Here is an 18,324-nt window from a genome sequence, read left to right on the forward strand (position 1 = left end):
GTCCTGGGATAGAGCCCCGCATCAATCTTCCTACTCGGTGGGGGGTCTGCTTCTCCCTCTCCCTCTGCTCCTCCCCCTTACTTGTGCTTGCTCTCTGTCAAATAAATGAATAAAATCTTAAAAAAAAAAAAAAAAAGTCAGTGTCCTAGAGCAAAAGAAGAAAAGAGAACTATTCCAGATTAAAAAGGACTTAAACAAAATCAAACGCCAGAAGTGACCCTTGCTAAATCCTGTCTTTGAAGGAGAAGGGGGAGAAAGCTACAAAAGACATTTGGAAATCATTACACATACATGAATATGCCAGGTATTAAGGCAATTTCAGGCAATTACTGTTTACTTTCTTAGGTGTGGAAAAGTATTGTGGTTATATAGGAACACGTTTTTGTTTGCAGAGAACGCAAACTGAAGTATTCATTCTGTCACTCACTTTCAGATTGTTCAGCAAATAAAAGGTAGATAAACAGACACAGCAGATATGGAAAATGTTCGTAACTATTGCGTCTAGGTGACACTATAGAAATAAAGGCAGTATTATTTTTTCCATGCTTTCATGTATTTAAAATTCTTCATAATAAAAAAAATTGGGGAGGCGAAAGGGAAACATTACTGAATATCAGGAAGTATTCTCTCTGGGGATATTCACCAGAGGTGCAGACAGTATTTTGTTGAGAGGAGTGCAAGTTTAAAAGGAGTCCTCAGACTTGGAAAGATTGGAAAACCCTGCTTGGGAACCAGGAAGATCCATTAAAACGTGTCCAGGGATGGGGCACCTGGGTGGCTCAGTGGGTTAAGCCTCTACCTTCGGCTCAGGTCATGATCTCAGGGTCCTGGGATCGAGCCCCACATCAGGCTCTCTGCTCAGCAGGGAGCCTACCTCCCCTTCTCTCTCTGCCTGCCTCTCTGCCTACTTGTGATCTCTGTCTGTCAAATAAATAAATAAAATCTTTAAAAAAAAATGTCCAGGGACTGAAGCCAAGCATACGGAAGAATTAGGAAACGTCTTTAAGAGGCATGGCCGTTGAAACTGCATAAGTCTACAGGGTTCATAAACTCTATTTCTGTGCAAAGAACTTTTCTATTTAAATTGTTATTGCTCGGGGCACCTGGGTGGCTCAGTGGGTTAAGCTGCTGCCTTTGGCTCAGGTCATGATCTCAGAGTCCTGGGATCAAGCCCCGCATCGGGCTCTCTGTTCAGCAGGGAGCCTGCTTCCTCCTCTCTCTCTGCCTGCCTCTCTGCCTGCTTGTGATCTCTCTCTGTCAAATAAATAAATAAAATCTTTAAAAAATAATAATAATAAAATAAATAAAAAAATAAATTGTTATTGCTCTTTCCCTCAGCTTCAAGTGGAACACTGGTTAGAGGTACCTGACAACCCGGAGTCACCTCATCCGTTGCAATAAACAGCTGTTAATTGTTAATTGCTTTGAGTAAATAAAGGTCTAAACAACAGGTGTGCCATGAGTCTGTTACATTTTGTGTGCCATCTCCCCTCACTGAGCTTGTTCAAATTCAAGAATTCGTACCTCGTTAAACAGGCACACAAAAACTAAAAATGCTGCTGCTACTTCACACGATTTAACTTTGGTTGTTATTTTAATGTACACTCGTACTGATCGTCGGCAATGACTCTGGCCTCCAGCTACTCCAAATTCATCCTTCACTCCCTCTGTAAATATTTAGTAAGCATCCAGTCTTTGCCAGGCACGATGCTAGGTGCTAGCATACCGCAGTGAATACGGCAGACACTAACGCTACCTCCAGCAACTTGGAATCCAGCATATACAAGTTAGCGTGTGCGGTTAGGCTGTAAGAGGCACCTGGGAACATTCCAACACTGGAATGGAGCTCCAGGCGAAGGGGATGGCCACAGAGAAAACACGCAGGACAACCATTCCACACTGTACTGAGCGAGACTTGGCGTTATAACATGTTTGGCACCTCGTAACATGAAACAAAATTTTAAAAACCAAGAGGCACACAAAATAATGTAGATCTCACTTTTTTAAGTGAAAGGGAACCTTAGAAAATCAAGGTGATTGAGGGACTCAAACACAGCAACTGATTCAGTCAAAACCCTCATGGCCTTTGGTCAATACAGTTACAACAGCTGCCCCCCGGTCAGTCTCTCTGTTATGTCTCTCTTCTTCATTCTAACCCACCACCCATCTTGCTCCAGAGCTGGCTTCTGTACAAACCCAATTCTTATCCATCCTAACAGATTTCAGTAGCCAGAGAGATGCTGGCTCCTCCCTCCTCATTTCCCATCGCGCCCCTCGTGAACTCTATCCTCCAGCTACACTGGTTCGCTCGTCCTTCTTGTGCTCCTTCATGACAAAACACGCGCTGCTTTTCTTCAAAGATTTTTGTAACTGACTAGCACAGCCTTGCTCATCAGTCAAGAACCAATTTAAATGTCATCATCTTCAGAGATACTTTGCTCAGCTTCTATAAGGAGAATTCATTGTTCCCTACTCAGTGCTCACACAACCAATCTACCCACAATCCTATTTTGTAATTATCTGTTCCTATGTCTTTCCACCTTGAACCCAGTAGGTTATAAACCCTTTCAAGACAGGGACCACACAGGATTCGTTTTTTATGTTCCCATTGCCCAACACAGACCAGAAAATGGCTATAGCTCAATTTCCATACCATAATCAATGGGGTAGAAGTGATGCTACCAGACACTCGGGATGCAGGACCACAACTCCTAGAGCCAAATCTAGTCAACACCAAATTCTAAGCATCTGTTCAAGGTAGTAAGGAACAGGAGAACGATGTAATGAAAATTAGATTCATACTAACAAGAAAAAAGGTGGTGGTGGGGGGTTAAGTCGTACACAGTGGAGGCCCTGAAGTAGAGAGCCCCATGCTTCCCTCACTCCTCTGTACCCTGCCTCCTCCTTCCACATACTAAGGGTCAGGTGTAGGACCAACCCAGAGAGGAGGCTGGGAAATGCCAGACATACCTCAAGATACAGGGCTGAGAAAATACCTTTCCTTCCCCAGCAAGGTCATTTCTATGGTGACCAAAACTGTAAAGAAGAAAAGCATGCTGCAGAGAAAAAAAACAAAAACAAAAACTCTCCATTCTTAGCCTTCATCAATAAAGACAAACATTCAATTTCACATAAGAAATGAGAAATGGTTTAAAGGAGACACGTTCCTTCTTGTATAGGCTCAACATTTATGTTAATAGACCATACAGGTCATACAAAATAATAGGTCTACTCTATACAGAGAAGAACTAAACAGCAGATCCTCTGTGCACTCAAATGACCTCAAGTGTCTGCAGCTTTGGAGGCAGAATCATACAAGCACCAAGCAATCTCCATGAGAAAGTATGGGAAAGTGGAACTGGAAAGAATGGGGGAAATGAGGGAGGAAGAAAATGACAGAAGGCATGAGAGAAGGAGGTGCGTGCAGCCCAACTGACTTAAGGGTTTTTGTGTTTTGTTCGCTTGCTTGTTTGTTTTAGCTTTATGCTATAGCAACTACCAGTACGGGGTTAAATACGGAACCATCAATGCTGCCGGCCTCTTAACTGAGTACCACATAAGACAAAGAATCCTGCAAGCATAGCTACATCTTACATGGCTGCTAACAATTTTCAAATACTACCACATAACCTAAATACAGACACTGTTGTACAAGAAAAGCTAAAATGCTATACACCAACAACCCACATAATGTACAGGCTATGAATGACGATTCCATTTTAAATCCCTGAAAACAATGCAGGAGTCTGCCAGTACCAACGTTCTCAGAAGAAAATCTCTTAAAGGATCCAGTTAATACACATGGATGAACCAAAGTCCACGGAGACTTAAAATAATTTTCAAAGGATTCAGGATGAACATGATACAGTTTAAGTAGTTTTAACAATTTGCATTATAATTTCTAAAAAATCTCACTGACCTCAGACAGAGCTGTATCTCTCACCCTCCCCTCCCCCCAAAAGTGATATTCAAGTTTTATTCACTTCTAATGAATTTATCTACATGATAAGCACCCTCCTGTTGCTTGAAGAAAATGCTGGTTCCTTTTACAGTTGCCATCCACATGAAGTACAAAATCTACAGGATTAAGGCTCATTTCTTAAGAAATAGCAAAATGTTCTGCTATCCAAATATAAGTACCTCTTAGTCTATTTCAAAGCAGAGCACAGATTTGGATGAATCAAACAGCGCCAACATCCCAGCTCTCTTTTCTTAGGAAAGTTCCATGAGCTCTCAGGTTGACTGAAAACAGAGCTCCTTCTCAGGCAGCCTGAGGGCTCCAACAGGGGACTGAATCTGTCCTGGTCACTGTTCACCTGTGATGTTTCTATTTGTTGCTAAAAAGCTCCTTGGCTAGACCAGGGTTTTGGTACCTGTCAACTGCTTTCAGATTGCAAGTAGATGATCAACATGCAAAATAAATAAAAATTATCAAAAATCTTGCATGTACTCCTCAACCCAGTCGAATCGTTTGTTTCTGAAACATTCTTCAATGAGTCCAAGTCATCCCCAAATTGCAAGCTCCCCATTGTCTCCAGCTGCTCAAGAAATATCAACTATGTAATACAGACCTGACACTGTGGATAGAACGACATAAAGACGAATGACACAGGTTCTCCTTCTAGAAAACTTACAAACTTATGAGGAAATTAGATGCGTAACTCCATAAATGCACATAATGTGGTAAGTGCTATAAGAGACATATCTTCAACATACTATAGGAAAACTACGGGTTGTAATAATTCCACTCAGCCAGGAAGAAAAAGGCAAATAGTGAATGGCAACCCCAATTTCCTGAATAATCAGGAACCCCTAGGCACTGTGCTATCCTTTTTTTTAAAGATTTGTTCATTTATTTTAGGGAGAGAGGAAGAGAGAGGGGGCACATGCAAAGAAGGGTGGGGGCAATGGGAGAGGGAGAGAGAGAATTTCAAGCAGACTCCCTGCTGAGCACAGAACACTTCATGGGGCTCAATCCCACCACACTGAGATCATGATCTAAGCCAAAACCAAAAGCCAGACACTCAACTGACTGAGTGACCCAGGCGCCGCAGTGCTATCTCTTTAAGTGTGTGATTGTATTCCATCCTCATGACAATCCTATGACGTAGGTGTTATTAGGCCCATTTTATAGATAAGGAAACTAAGTCATGTAGACAATGATAAAGTAGAGCTAGGAATCTCACTCTGATTTATCTAACCCTAAGAAGATGGGACCTTTCAAGTAAGGATTAAAAGAGGCTGGAAGGGGGACAGAGGCAGAGGAAGAACCTTTGGACAACATAAGCAAAGACAGAGAAGACAGGAAATATTCATGGTTTCTTTCAGATTTGTGTAGCAATTAAATGTTCACTTATTTAGTAATGAATACATATTTTGAAACTGCATGCTATATTAAAAAATTCAATAGTTTTTTTTTCCATTCTAATATTTCATGAACTTCTTTGGCCTCAAAAGAAGACATACAAGTGGCCAACAGACACATGAAAAGATGCTCAACATCACTCACCATCATAGAAACGCAAATCAAAACCACAACGAAAGGGATGCCTGGCTGGCTCAATCAGTAGAACATGTGACCCTTGATCTCAGGATTGTGAGTTCAAGCCCCACATTGGGGGACAGTTTACTTAAAAAAATAAATTTAATTGGAAAAAAAAACACAAAGAAGTATCACCTTACACCTGTCAGAATGGCTAGTCACAAATATAAGAAACAAATGTGGGAGAGGATGTGGAGAGAAAGGAACCCTCATGCTCTGTTAGGGGGAATCCAAATTGGTGCAGCCACAGTGGAAAACAGTGTGGAAGTTCCTCAAAATTTAAAAATAGAATTACCATATGATCCAGTAATTCCACTACCGGGTATGTACCTAAAGAAAACACTAATCCAAAAAGATAGATGAACACCCCTATTTTTATTGTAGCATTATTTACAATAGCCAAGATGGGGAAGCAACTCAAGTGTCCACTGACAGATGAATGGAGAAAGAAGATGTGGGACATATATACAATGGAACATAGTCATAAAAAGGAATGCGATTTTGCCATTTGCAACAACGTGGATGGACCTAGAGCATATAATGCTAAGTGAAAAAAGTCAGACAGAGAATGACAAATACCATATGATTTCACTCATAAGTGGAATTTAAGAAACAAAACAAACAAGCAAAACACACTCTTAAATATAGAGAATAAACTGGTGGTTATCAGAGGGGAGGTTCATGGGGGTGGGTGAAATAGCTGTAGGTTGTACACCTGAAACTAATATAACACTGTATGGTAATTACACTTCAATTTTTTAAAAAATAGTCCCAAGAATTTGCACCACTAATACTCTCTGTTTGTTATAGAGGACAATTGTGCAATAGTGAGATTAGATTATGTTATAATGAAAATATCTGAAGAAGTCCTTAAACTAGTAACACTTTGTAAATCAACAAGTTACTAAGAGAGCACTCTGAGGGGAAGAATTTTTAAGAATTCAAATATATGGTGCACGACTCTTTTCAAGAATTTTTTTGGAGGGGTGGAGTGGTAGGAACCTGACATTTGAGCGCATATAACAAATAACTCCTGGGAAGACTTTCAAGATTATTAAGAAATAAGGACAGTTTATTAAATATAATGTATGATAATCTAGTTTATTCTGACTAATTTACAAATTCCTAAAGAGATCTATTGTCATATCATTAGTACACCAGCAATTTGCCCCACAGTTTTTCCAGAAGGGCTAGAAATGCGTGACAGTACACATCATCACCACTAGGTGGGATCTCAACTAGTTTGAAAATCCCAGAGACCATCAGGCATAACCCAGAGCTAACTGGGAGGACAGGTACCTCTCTCAACGGGCTGTGGAGGATTGAACTATTTCCTTAGTGATGTCAAAAATTTATGTTTGGAGACAACACCAGCTACAAAGGTGAGACAAGCAAGTGTTGCGGACAAAATGAGAACCTAAGAGCATCTTCGCCCAATAGAGGTGTGAAGAAGTAACCTCAATGAAAGCTCAGTAAAACTTCAGAAGAAAAACAAGCCCTAAAAATCCAACAGAAAGGGCAACTAAGATGTTTAAGCAGAAACAGCCTGATGGTGTGACAAAACGATGATCCCTTTTACAATAAATAATTTCGAGATGCTTGATAGCAGTCTTTCGACCTAGCCCCACAAGGAAGGTTGATTGATTTAGAGAAGATTCAAGGCAAAGTCAGTAAACTGTAAAGGAATGAAGCAAGCAGCTACAACGAATGGGGTAAAATAATGGAAACTCAATCTAGAGAAGGGCCGCCCACTGAAACAGCAGATTACGGTGTAAAGAGAAATGACTTAATTTTCATAAAGCATTTAAGAAGACCAGAATCCCTCCAAAAGCAGGTCCTTCCCTGAAAAGGAAAGCTTCAGGAAAGAAGTCAGTGTTTTGCGTCTTCAAATACAAGTATCAAATCAAACCCTTGGGTGGGTGAGGTGGCCAGTGACTCCCCAGGTCTACGCTGATGGTACACTAGGGCTTCACCACGCAACCAACTCCACAAAGGGACTCTACCCAGGCAAAGCCTGTGTGGCTCACGTCATTAACATTCTTCTTTTAAGCGATACAAGACACGGGCTACATTATCACTAGCTGGGGTATTTCAAAGTCACAGATATTAAGAAAAAAGAAACACACTCCAAAAACAGACACACACGCTACAGAGCAGGGCAATAACCCAAGAATAAAGAGGAAACACACACGTTAATTTCAAACCATTTGCTTCTGTTTATATGATTAATGTTTCTAATGCAAAAATCTTAATCTTCTTTACTGATAATCTTTCAAACAGCACAACTTGTTCTGCAACTAAGAGGAAGCTCATGCAAAATTCAATAGCTCTGCCTGGTTTAGACTGGAGCTAGCAGGATATTCAAACCCTGAGAGGTCAGCTCAACCTACACAGTGCAGAACATTAGCTCAGCTTCTAAGTGCACTGCTGCCAATTTCTTCTGATTTCTGTTTTACTTCATTTCCTTTGATGACAGAGCCCACACCTAACAAACACAGTGAATCTCATTAGCACTAAAAATTTTCCTCTGCCTCTCCCTCCTCCTCACTCTTCTCCCTCTCCGCCCCACCCCATCTTCCACGAACAGGTTGGAAGCCAGGGGTCAGAGCAGGATTTTCCCTGGACTAGAAGTACCTTTCGGGTGTCCTCACACAGCCTTTTCCCGGCCACAATCAAAGCTTTGTCGTGTTTCAAACCAGGTCATTAACTCATCCGCCAGGTCTGACGTACCTTTTCGAAGGGTCTTTCTGAAGACACAGTGAAAGTAATTTCCTAAAGGACTTGCCGTATTTTTTCATCATTTCCTTATCCTCTACTCCTGTTTCTAAAGTGGGTGGGTCATTTTGCAAAGTCAGCATTAACACCTGCAGCAGAAACAAACACCAGACAGAATGTCAGTACAGCCGCTGCTACAGTCGTGTCTTCACGTTTCACCAACGCATAAGAGGCCATCTTAGATGAGGGGCTTTTCCGTGGTTTTAACCTTCCAGAAAGTGTTGTACTGAAAGTCCTCATTTCCTTTCGCAAATCTGTTCATGGGCCCTTTCACCTTTTTGTTATTCCATGGACAGAACTTACAAAATCTGTTCTGTGGGTGAAGAACAATGTCCCCAGAGTGGCCGGGACAGAACTTCTGGGAACTGGCTCTCAGACAGCCTCGAGGAGCACGTAGCTCCAGCACAGGCTTAGCGAAGGCTGGGGCTCAGGCTGGGAAAGTGGGGTAGAGGGAGGCCCAGAGCAGCCATGAATGGTCATGTGTACAGGTCATTCGTAAGTAAGGAACCGCCCGTACTCAAGGCTTCTGCTGACATGCTGCCAACCCTAAAAATAAAGCCACAGCATCCCAGAAGGTAACACATGATTTCCTTTTTTCAATGAGCAAACCTACAGAACATTGCTTAAAGGCTGCTGAAAGCTAGCCAGAATATGAGTTACTAAAAACCATAACCAGAGCCAAATGACCATGCTACTTCTTCTAGAAGGGGACAAAATGACATTAAAATATAGCTTCAAATCAAAAAGGTAAAAATTCCATTCATTCACATCAAATTACTTGTTTAAGAAAAAAGAGTAGAACTTGTAGTAAACTATTGACCTATAAAAGGAATAAACCTCATTAATGCATAAATCGGCCTTAATTGATGCAAATGTTATACACGCCAGGACTCCTTTCAAACATTTTCAGATGTGTGAAGAGATGAAGGACTAAAGTGACAGTTTATTGTTTGTGGAGGATAACAGCAAACAGAAGAAAATGGGCGAGCTGTGAAGTCCCAGCGGAGCCCCACAGGACGTCAGGCTGGGGTTAGCAATGGGACTTTGGATTCGGGTGGGAAACACGCAGGGGTGGGGAAAGGAAGAAATCAAGAAATAAGAAAAAATAATGCAGAAACACTGGATGGAAGCAATAATCTTCCGAGTTGTTTGTGTTTTTTCTCTGCAAGGGCAGTTCAACTGTTTACACCTCAACTTTGAATTCTCTGCTAACAAAAGGAGGTATGTATACACACACATCCCCTAATCTTAAGGATGTTAAAAATATGTACATAAATACAGAGAGAAAAGAGCAATGTACTGAACTCTGCTAAGACTGATATTGTCTGTGGTTAATGAGATTATGAATGATTTATTTTCTTCTTGATTCTTATTTGGACTTCCAAATTTTCTCATAAGAACATATTAACTTTTTAATCAGTGAAATTATTGAACTTTATCCTTGGGTTTTTCTTAACCCTCCTAAATTTTTCCAGTATTTTCCTAGGAAAATGGTGAAACAAACAAAGACTGTATTCTCTAAAATACCTCCATCATTTCCAGCCACTATTTCAGCCCCCAAACAAAATCTAATTGGGTCCATCAGCCCTGCTACCCCCATCTCAGAATAAGTGAAATAATAACATAGGGCAGTTCAAAGAATCACAAAAATCGGAAAACACCACCCAAATATAGGTTATTGCCTAAAAACACTGGGCTCCCTTATTTCAGATGAGTCACCAACATGACACAGTGAACACGGGGGTGAAATGTTACAGATCATTTAAAAAAAAAAATGGGAGAATCCATCTGCAAAGACAACATCACTATAATCCAATTTTAGATCTTCCTTGGGGGTCGAGGGTCTTTGGCTATCAAAAGAGTAGTGACCAGCATTTGTCCCAGTTCTCAACCTCCACTGCCCAAAGTGATCGCAGTCTTCAGACAGCTCTCTGCTAAGAACGTACAGCGAGCTTCTAAGCCAGGAGCTGTACCACTTTTGTCCTATTCTGTCCACATCAGACAACATTTAAACTTGGCTGTGTTCCTCCATTAATTCTCCTCATGTCTAAGAGAAAAATGACTATGTTTAAGAGAATTACAGAACAGATTCCGTTAAATCCTATTTCAAGCCCGACATATGATTCCCAATAGTAATTACTTTCATAGGAGGGTATTTGTGATAAGGTGCTGCTCCTGTTGCTAATTCAATGGCAGTTATTCCAAAACTCCACATGTCAGCCTTGAAGTCATAGCCTCTCACCTAAGAACAGAAAGAGGAAAAAAACACAATTATACAGTAAGCCTGTCATCCCCCCCACCGAGGAAGTCCATATTATGCTGGAGATCTACAGCAGGGATGCACAACTTTGATATTACTTTGATAAGGTCCAGCAGTTGAGAGCTAAATCTTAGTTGCATGAGGCATTCTAGTAAAATGATTGACTTGAGTGAAATGTTAATATATTTAATGATACAAGGCTTCTTTTTTTTTTTTTTACCTGTTCCATGACTTCAGGGGCCATCCAACATGGAGTACCAACAAATGTTTTTCTTACTTTATTCCGGGTAACATCACCTCCTGTTGCTAGGAATGCACTTACCCCAAAATCTAAAAGAAAAAAAAAAAAAAAAAAGTCACCCTTATTTGATGTAAGACATTATTGCTTACACATTCTGACTTTATACACCTCTCTTTTCCTGGTGACCTGTCCAGTGATGATGAATTGTTCCAAACACCATGGAGCCCTCTCGGGGTCACACAAAGGCAGTCCCACCACCAGCCATCCTACACTTTAGAGAACGCCATCACGGGTGATGGGTCAGCAAGCTCACCAGTCCAGAAATTCACCATATCAAATTATATTTTGGACGAAAAAGGTATCAAAAGTCCTAACTAACCACAAAGGATTATAACAATAAAATAAAAATGTATTCTCAGAGCCCTAAATAGAAAGGATCTTAGCCTTTAACTTAGATTCATTTCAACAAATCATTTCTAAGAATAGCACTGGAAGCAGTAAAACCAGTACGTGATGCGGTTTCTTTTTAATGTGTTTCTTTTATTATGATTTTTCCAGCCTCTTTAACTTAATCATCAATGTTTGGGGAGTGGATTTTTTTCTTAAAGTGGCTTGAGGGAGGGTGAAATAGAGGGGATTAAGACTACATTTATGGTGATGAGCACTGAGTAATGTAGAGAATTGCCAAATCATTATATTGTACACCTGAAACTAACACAACACTGTATGTTAATTTTAATTCAATAAAAAGATTTCAATAAAGGATAAATAACGTTCATTTTCCACATTCCCATGGCATTGCTTAAAGGGTGCTGACAACTTAGGCAAAATCGTAACAGTAAATCCACGAACCCAGGTACATAAAGCCAACGTGCCCAGGTTTATACATATGTAGCAATCAACACAAAGGAAAAGCTCAGTCAGCAAAGACTGGTTTTTGTTTTTGTTTTTTTCCTCAATGTTTGCTTTCTGGATAATTTTCACAGGTATAGGTACAATGGTTTGTAGAATGAAATAATACTCTTCTTAACATCCATTACATACCAGAAACTCTTTTGGCAGGAGGACGAATTAGGCATACTGTATACACAGGCACATGTGTATTTATGCAAAAATGATGTTCATTTGTGACCACAGAGAAGGAATACCCAGTGATTATTAATGCACCCGTTTCTATGTAGATTTTTATTAAAAGTTAAAATCAGTTAATAAGTTAAGGTACCAACCACTTAGGGCTAGTATAGACCTCCCGGCAAGAGCCAACTCAAGGACAGCTCAATAGTAATTGGGTAAATGGTAATTAAAAAAGGTTGTCAATGCCTCTAATTGCTACAGCAGACTAGCCTGAGCCCCTTCAAATTGCTCTCCTATATTCCTCCTTTGCTGGTTCCCTTTGATGACTTGCCAGGATGACAGCAATTACCAAAGAACAACATCAAGCACAAACCAAGGCCGAAATGTATTAGCATTTGCTTTAGGTCTTCAATATTAAGTTATGTGGTAACACTGTAACCAGTTCCCTGAGTTGAAATATGTTGACTGTTTCATTTTATTTACATTTAAATTTACTCAACTCCCAGCAGGATTTCAACTACAAGTAAAAGGAATAAAAATTGACAAATGGAGTCTTTGTTCCAACTGCTCCTCTCATGATGATACTGAGCTAAAGCATGTTTTGAAAGTGCTATATAATTTAATTTGCACATATGTGCCAAATTCTGAAACTCGGAATTCTTATATTTCGGTCAGAAAAATGAAGGCTTGTGAAAAGAAATCTCTAGAACCAGTGAGCCAATCTCCTGTGGGTAGGAGCAAATAAAATTCATGATCTTACAGAGCTAAGTGAATTAAATTTTTTGTAAGCATCTACTATATTTGGCTAGAGGAAAAGACAGTATGATTGGCTTTGAAAAATATTAATTTCAACTTAATTTATATTTCTGAAAATGTCAACAATGAAGCCAACATTCCATTTCTAGTAAAATAATTTTGTAACAAGGGTGCATGGGTGGCTCAGTCAGTTAAGTCTGCTTTTAGGCTCTCTGGTCACAATCCCGGGGTTCTGGAATCGAGACCACATGGGACTCTCTGCTCAGTGGAGAACCTGCTTCTCTTCCTCTGCCCCTTGCTCAGGCACATGCATGCCTGTTCTTCCTCTTCTCTCTCTCAAATAAATAAAATCTTTAAAAAAAATTTTTTTGTAACAAGATAATACTAAGTACATAACATCTGTAAACAGGTAAGAATATGGGTAGAAGCTGCTCTAAGGAAAAACGGATTTTTTAAAAGCAGTTAAAACTCTACACCCCAATCTCTCCTAAAAGATATAATCCAGATAAAAATCCATAGTTAACATTAAATATTTTAGTTCCTTAAAAATACCATAGGATTACATTAGACCTTTTTAAAGCTGCAAAAACAGCTGAAAAAAAGATGTATAGTAGCCATTTATTATGGACAATACCCCTTCAATATATCCTGCATGATTCACATATTTATTCCTAGCCTCCACTTAGAACACTCACTTTAAAGCCATAAACAGATGGTTAAATGTCTTTAAAGCTCAGAACAAAAATTCCAGAAGCAGAAAACGCCAATCCTAACATCTACTCACCCTTATGACTCCAGAGTAAATACACAATTGGCTCTTATGGATTGCCAATGTGTATACAGAAAGATTTATATGTACTGAGACAACACTTTGACCGAAGTACATAGGGTACCTGTGTAAAAAGGAAAATTGCCCTATTCTGTCAAGACAGCGTGCATAAGTGAGAATGGGGAGAGCGTGTGGGGACAGAGCCACTGAAAAGAGTCCTTGTTTCCTAAGAGGGATGTCTATACGGCAAAGGGAGTGCAACCAGATACACTTGGGTCAGAAACCATGAATGTTTCTCTGGCCACACGAATCAAAGGCTCCACACAGAGTTAGCCGGCCATCTTCCTCCGTCCGGGAATGACTGCATCTCGAACCAGAAAGAACCCTGTCAGCTAAGAGCTGAAAGGCTCCCTCACATCTTTGAATCCACCCACTTTGCAGCAGCTTCCAAAACCCCCACCCTCCTCTGGCTTTCTCCAGGACCATGCCCTGGCCACCAGGCCTTCCTCGGTCACACACCTGACCTCCCCCTCAAATGGCCTTCAAGGCCTCCTCCTCCCCAGGATAGAGTAAAAAATCCCTCAGGACAACCCGTAAACCTGACCTCCCTTTTTTCCTCTCCCTCCTCAGAGGTCCCTACTCCCAAATCTAGACCTGGAGCCTCCTCCTGCTGAAGGACTCACTATTTCTTCCCCAGCTCCATCACCAGGCCTGCCCTCCTTACCCCAACCCCCCCTTCCAACCACCACCGTCCCTCACAGTCTGCCTGTGCCCCTGAGGCTCTGTGGCGGCCCAGGGATGCTGTTCCCTCCACCGAGAGCGATGCAGGCCACAGAGGACATTAGCACACCCCTATGAAGAACAGAAGCACCTCTGGCATCCCGAGTCTGGTCATCGTGGGGCTTTTTCACAGTCACCTTTGTGTTGAGGTACAGTTACACTGATGTGCACCCAACACCATTGCCTCATTTGTGAGTGTGATTAAGTCACCTTGAGAATGGTCTTGTAGGCATATGAATGCCAGGCCCCAGGACAGATCTGGAGGTTTGCAGTACAGCCACCTGATATGGACAGTGGGGGGACCCTCCAGGAAAGGGCATGGGTCTCACACGCTGCACCCAGTGTCCCCATGGATCAGGCTGAGGCCATGACACTTCTCAGCCATGTGAGGCCGCCAACCCTTCAACCGGGGCTTCTTGGCCTCTGTTTCCTGACCAGCTTTCTCAGGTTCTGCCTATCTTCCTATGACGTTCATATCAATAACACCCTCCTGCTTCTTTCCACCATGTGTAAATCTGCTTTCCAATAAATGTGAGGTAGATCCATAAGCTCCTAGTCTCTGCCTCTGAACTGGAATGAGGGGATAACCATAAAAGTTTTTACAAATTATGAGAAAGATAGGTTTCCTGACCTTTAAGTCTTGACCAGCAGGGAGACAGAGGCCAGGAAACAACGAACAGAGTGACATTGTGCTGTGTAGACAGAGGAGCAAGGGCAGTAACAGTCATGACAGGTTCCACCCCGAATGGGGCCTCAGACCTGGCCTTGGAGAAGAGGTTAAGACCTGGAGAGGCAAGCCTCAAAGGACACAGCATTCCAGACAGAGAAACAGCCTCAGCAAAGCACAAGTGTGGAGCCAAGAAGAAAAAGGGTATGACAGCTGCAGGGGTCAAACTCTCAAATACCTCCAGGGGCCAGGCAGGAATAAAGGAGGGACGACAGTCTTGAAAAGAATCCACGCAGTCTGAACCATTAAAGGGCTCTTGATGCTTAATGTCGGCACAGGGGGCACTAGGCCCTCCCTCCCCAGGAGCCCGTTCTCAGTGCAGGTCCCTGCTATTCCACTGGAAAAGAAAATCACCAGAGAGGAATAGGGCCTGGCACGGTTGATGTCCCCACTTTCCCAGAGCAAGCAAGCAAATATCAAGATCTTTACGTAAAACCTCTCCTTTCTATTGTTCTTGGCAACAAATTCGCTTACAAAAAAAAAAAAAAGGAAAAGCAAAATAAAGCAATGACGCCTCCCCGGTTTAGCCTGCAAACCAATCTCCCAAGCTGCTATCAGGCCTAAAAGTCACCTATACTGTAACACACACCATATGCAATATTATATTTGTGAGACCCAAGTGCTCAACTGGCATTCTGACCCAGAGCACCCAGCGCCAGAAGGTTCTGGTCGCATTTGATATGCTGGATGCAGCTGCTCATGCTCACAGTATTTCTATTATCTGTAAGTATAAATAAGGATGAGGCAGGTGAAGGCCCCAAAGGGGCTATTATTGGAGGATAATAATGCCGGTCACCTGTTCGCAGGCGTGAGGCATGTGAGTAACAGGCCCTTCTCGGACGAAAGTAAAGGTAGTCAGTGCACAGAGAACGGCTAAAATATTTACCTGAACTTGCCGCTCTTGTGCAAATAGAAAGAATCCAGCCAGGCCCAGGAGTAAGCTAAATCCCTCCCCAGTCCTAGGTCTAGTTCGATTTTAGAAGCCAAGTACACATGTACCAGAAAATTGCATCTGGAATTTTGGCAAGTCTGCTTTAAGTGACTTTTCCACTGGGGCAGAGAGCAACTTCCTTGAGCCTACAGAACAAAGCATGAGAACTCTTTAGGGGCTTGCTTGCTAACGAAGGGCAAAACCTGGTCTGGAACTTGACTTCCGTAAAACCTGGGAGTGGCACTGCAGGTAAAGAACCAGCCCTAAACTTAACCTGCCCCCAACATCCACAGCAGCTCCTCACACCTAAGAGGAGGGACCTGAGTTGCATATGAGAAACCGGCTCAGGTTAATTCAACACTTGACTAGAGAATAATGGAATCAACATGTGATGGCTTGGAGCTTCCTAAAACCTATTCAAAACAGGTTACAACAGATCAGATCCCTTAGGACCTGCCAGCAGCTGGCTGGGGGTCTTGGGGAGCGGGGACCCCCATGGCAGCTCCTTGCTTGAACCCATCTCTTTTCCCCAGTGGCCACGGTCTAGAAAAGCAGGGAAGCAGCAAGACTATGGAGGAGCCCAGCCACAGAATCTAAGAACCAGGGAAAGGAAGCTGAGCCTGACCCCCTCGGCCGCCTGACGACCGTGGCGCTTGTTCTAGCCAAAGAGGAAATTTTGGAAAAGGACTCACACAGGGATGTTCAGGAGCTAAATCAACAGAGCCTGAATCTTTAGAGACACTCTGGAAATGGAAAGGATTAGACAAGCTCTTAGAAAAATACGATGATTTAGTGGCTATTGGAGTTGAAGAAGAGGAAGGAATTAAAAAGATTAAATATCTTGCCAAAGACCACATTGCAAGTTATCGAGGGTCTGGAGAAAACCCACAGCCCTTCACAGAGGAGTCAGCCCGTTAGCCCTGGTGTCCATTTTGAGAAAATTCAGTGTATTTTTCCGTACTGAAAAGGACACGCAAGATGAATAATGGGGTTAAGACTCCACAGCTCTTGAGCTCTTCCCTGAGTCAGGCTCAAGTTGTGAATACCCGACACAGAGAAGCTCATTGGAGGTTCCTTGGTTAATCCGAAATGTCATATTTATATCATCAAAACAATCCCTTCACAATTTGGGTGAACTTCCAGGGTTTTTTTTTCATTTATTTATTTTCTCACAAGAGACTCTTAAGACTTTACTGACAAAATTGAAGTGTGCTTCCAAACACCCAGGAACATTTTCAGGGCTGCCAGCTGGACATCCGGCCTTCCTGAGTCCCACAGGTTTCCTTAAAACGCCATGCCACCAATGTTGGATGAATAAAGAAGCATGTAAAGAAGTGCTATGATTTAAATAATGCCAACTATATAACTGTGGGTATAAAACAGAAGCAAGTATTTTCTTAACAGAGCAGACTAAAGAAAGTTGTTTTAAACACCGTACTGAGTTCTTACTGAGTTGCTTTTATAAAAGGAGTGCCAGCAGTAGAGCACCCTATTTACGGTTCCAGAAGCTCTGAGTGTTCACAATAACCCCTTGCCCAGGGTGCCTGGGTGGCTCAGTCGTTAAGTGTCTGCCTTTGGCTCAGGTCATGATCCCAGGGTCCTGGGATCGTGCCCCGCATCGGGCTCCCTGCTTCCCAGGAAGCCTGCTTATCCCTCTCCCATTCCCCCTGCTTGTGTTCCCTCTCTCACCGTGTCTCTCTCTGTCAAATAAATAAGATCTAAAAAAATAAAATAAAGGACAGAACCTATTAAAAAAATACCCAAAAACAAAAACAAAACTCTAACCCTGTGGGTTTAGATGCCAGGGGGCTTCTAGAACTTTGATTTAGACACAACCCTGGCCTTCTGGTGAGAGCTAAGGTGGGAACATGGGATATTAATTTAAATGGCAACATTACGTGGCCTCAACAGCATGAATGGAAGAAAGACATTAACATGCCCAGCCTCCGGTCCTCAGAACCAAAGGCGTTGTCCTCAGCTTGCTGGCAACTCCTAGGCACACTTTCCCCACTGGCTTTCTTGGTCGAGGGAAGGAAACTACAGACCAGGGTCAGGAAAGGCTTTAGCAGTTACAGAATCAAAAGCACCCCTCTTCCAACTGCAATCCTGCGTATTCCATCCAGATTCATCTTCCTTGAGTCCAGGTCTGACCGCGGCCCTCTCGGATCACAATCTTTCCCGGACAAGGCGACTGGAGAATGCCACCGCAGTCCATCCGGTCTGTGGAAATCAGCGGGCTGCCCACACGGTCGCTTCCAACTGCTATGCCTCCCCGGTGGTCACATGCTCTGGCAGAATGTTTTTAGCCTCTTTAACTGACCAAATCGCTGTTTCCCAATTTCATTTTTTTAAAGTACGTTTACATGCAGCCTTTCCACCAGTTTTTTCTGTTTGTTGTATTTTTGCTTATAAATCAAATAGGAATGACTTTTCCCTCTCCAGGAGCCCTGCCATCTTCAGAGCGCCATC

The 18,324-nt window shown here is 42.2% G+C and overlaps 1 protein-coding gene across 1 annotated transcript in view; it reads right to left on the reverse strand.

Moving 5' to 3' along the window:
* The window catches only part of LOC111145371 (serine/threonine kinase 39), a 297,684-nt gene that overhangs the window by 183,509 nt on the left and 95,851 nt on the right, over nucleotides 1-18,324 (reverse strand). Inside the window, exons 6-8 of the mRNA XM_022500240.1 lie at nucleotides 10,798-10,907; nucleotides 10,458-10,559; nucleotides 8,273-8,406 (exon numbers count right to left, since the gene is read on the reverse strand). Coding sequence (XP_022355948.1) covers nucleotides 8,273-8,406; nucleotides 10,458-10,559; nucleotides 10,798-10,907 — 346 coding nt within the window. The remainder of the gene's footprint in view (nucleotides 1-8,272; nucleotides 8,407-10,457; nucleotides 10,560-10,797; nucleotides 10,908-18,324) is intronic.

This window comes from Enhydra lutris, unplaced genomic scaffold (assembly GCF_002288905.1).
Source record: "Enhydra lutris kenyoni isolate GAN:26980312 unplaced genomic scaffold, ASM228890v2 scaffoldscaffold1, whole genome shotgun sequence".
NCBI classification, from domain to species: domain Eukaryota; kingdom Metazoa; phylum Chordata; class Mammalia; order Carnivora; family Mustelidae; genus Enhydra; species Enhydra lutris.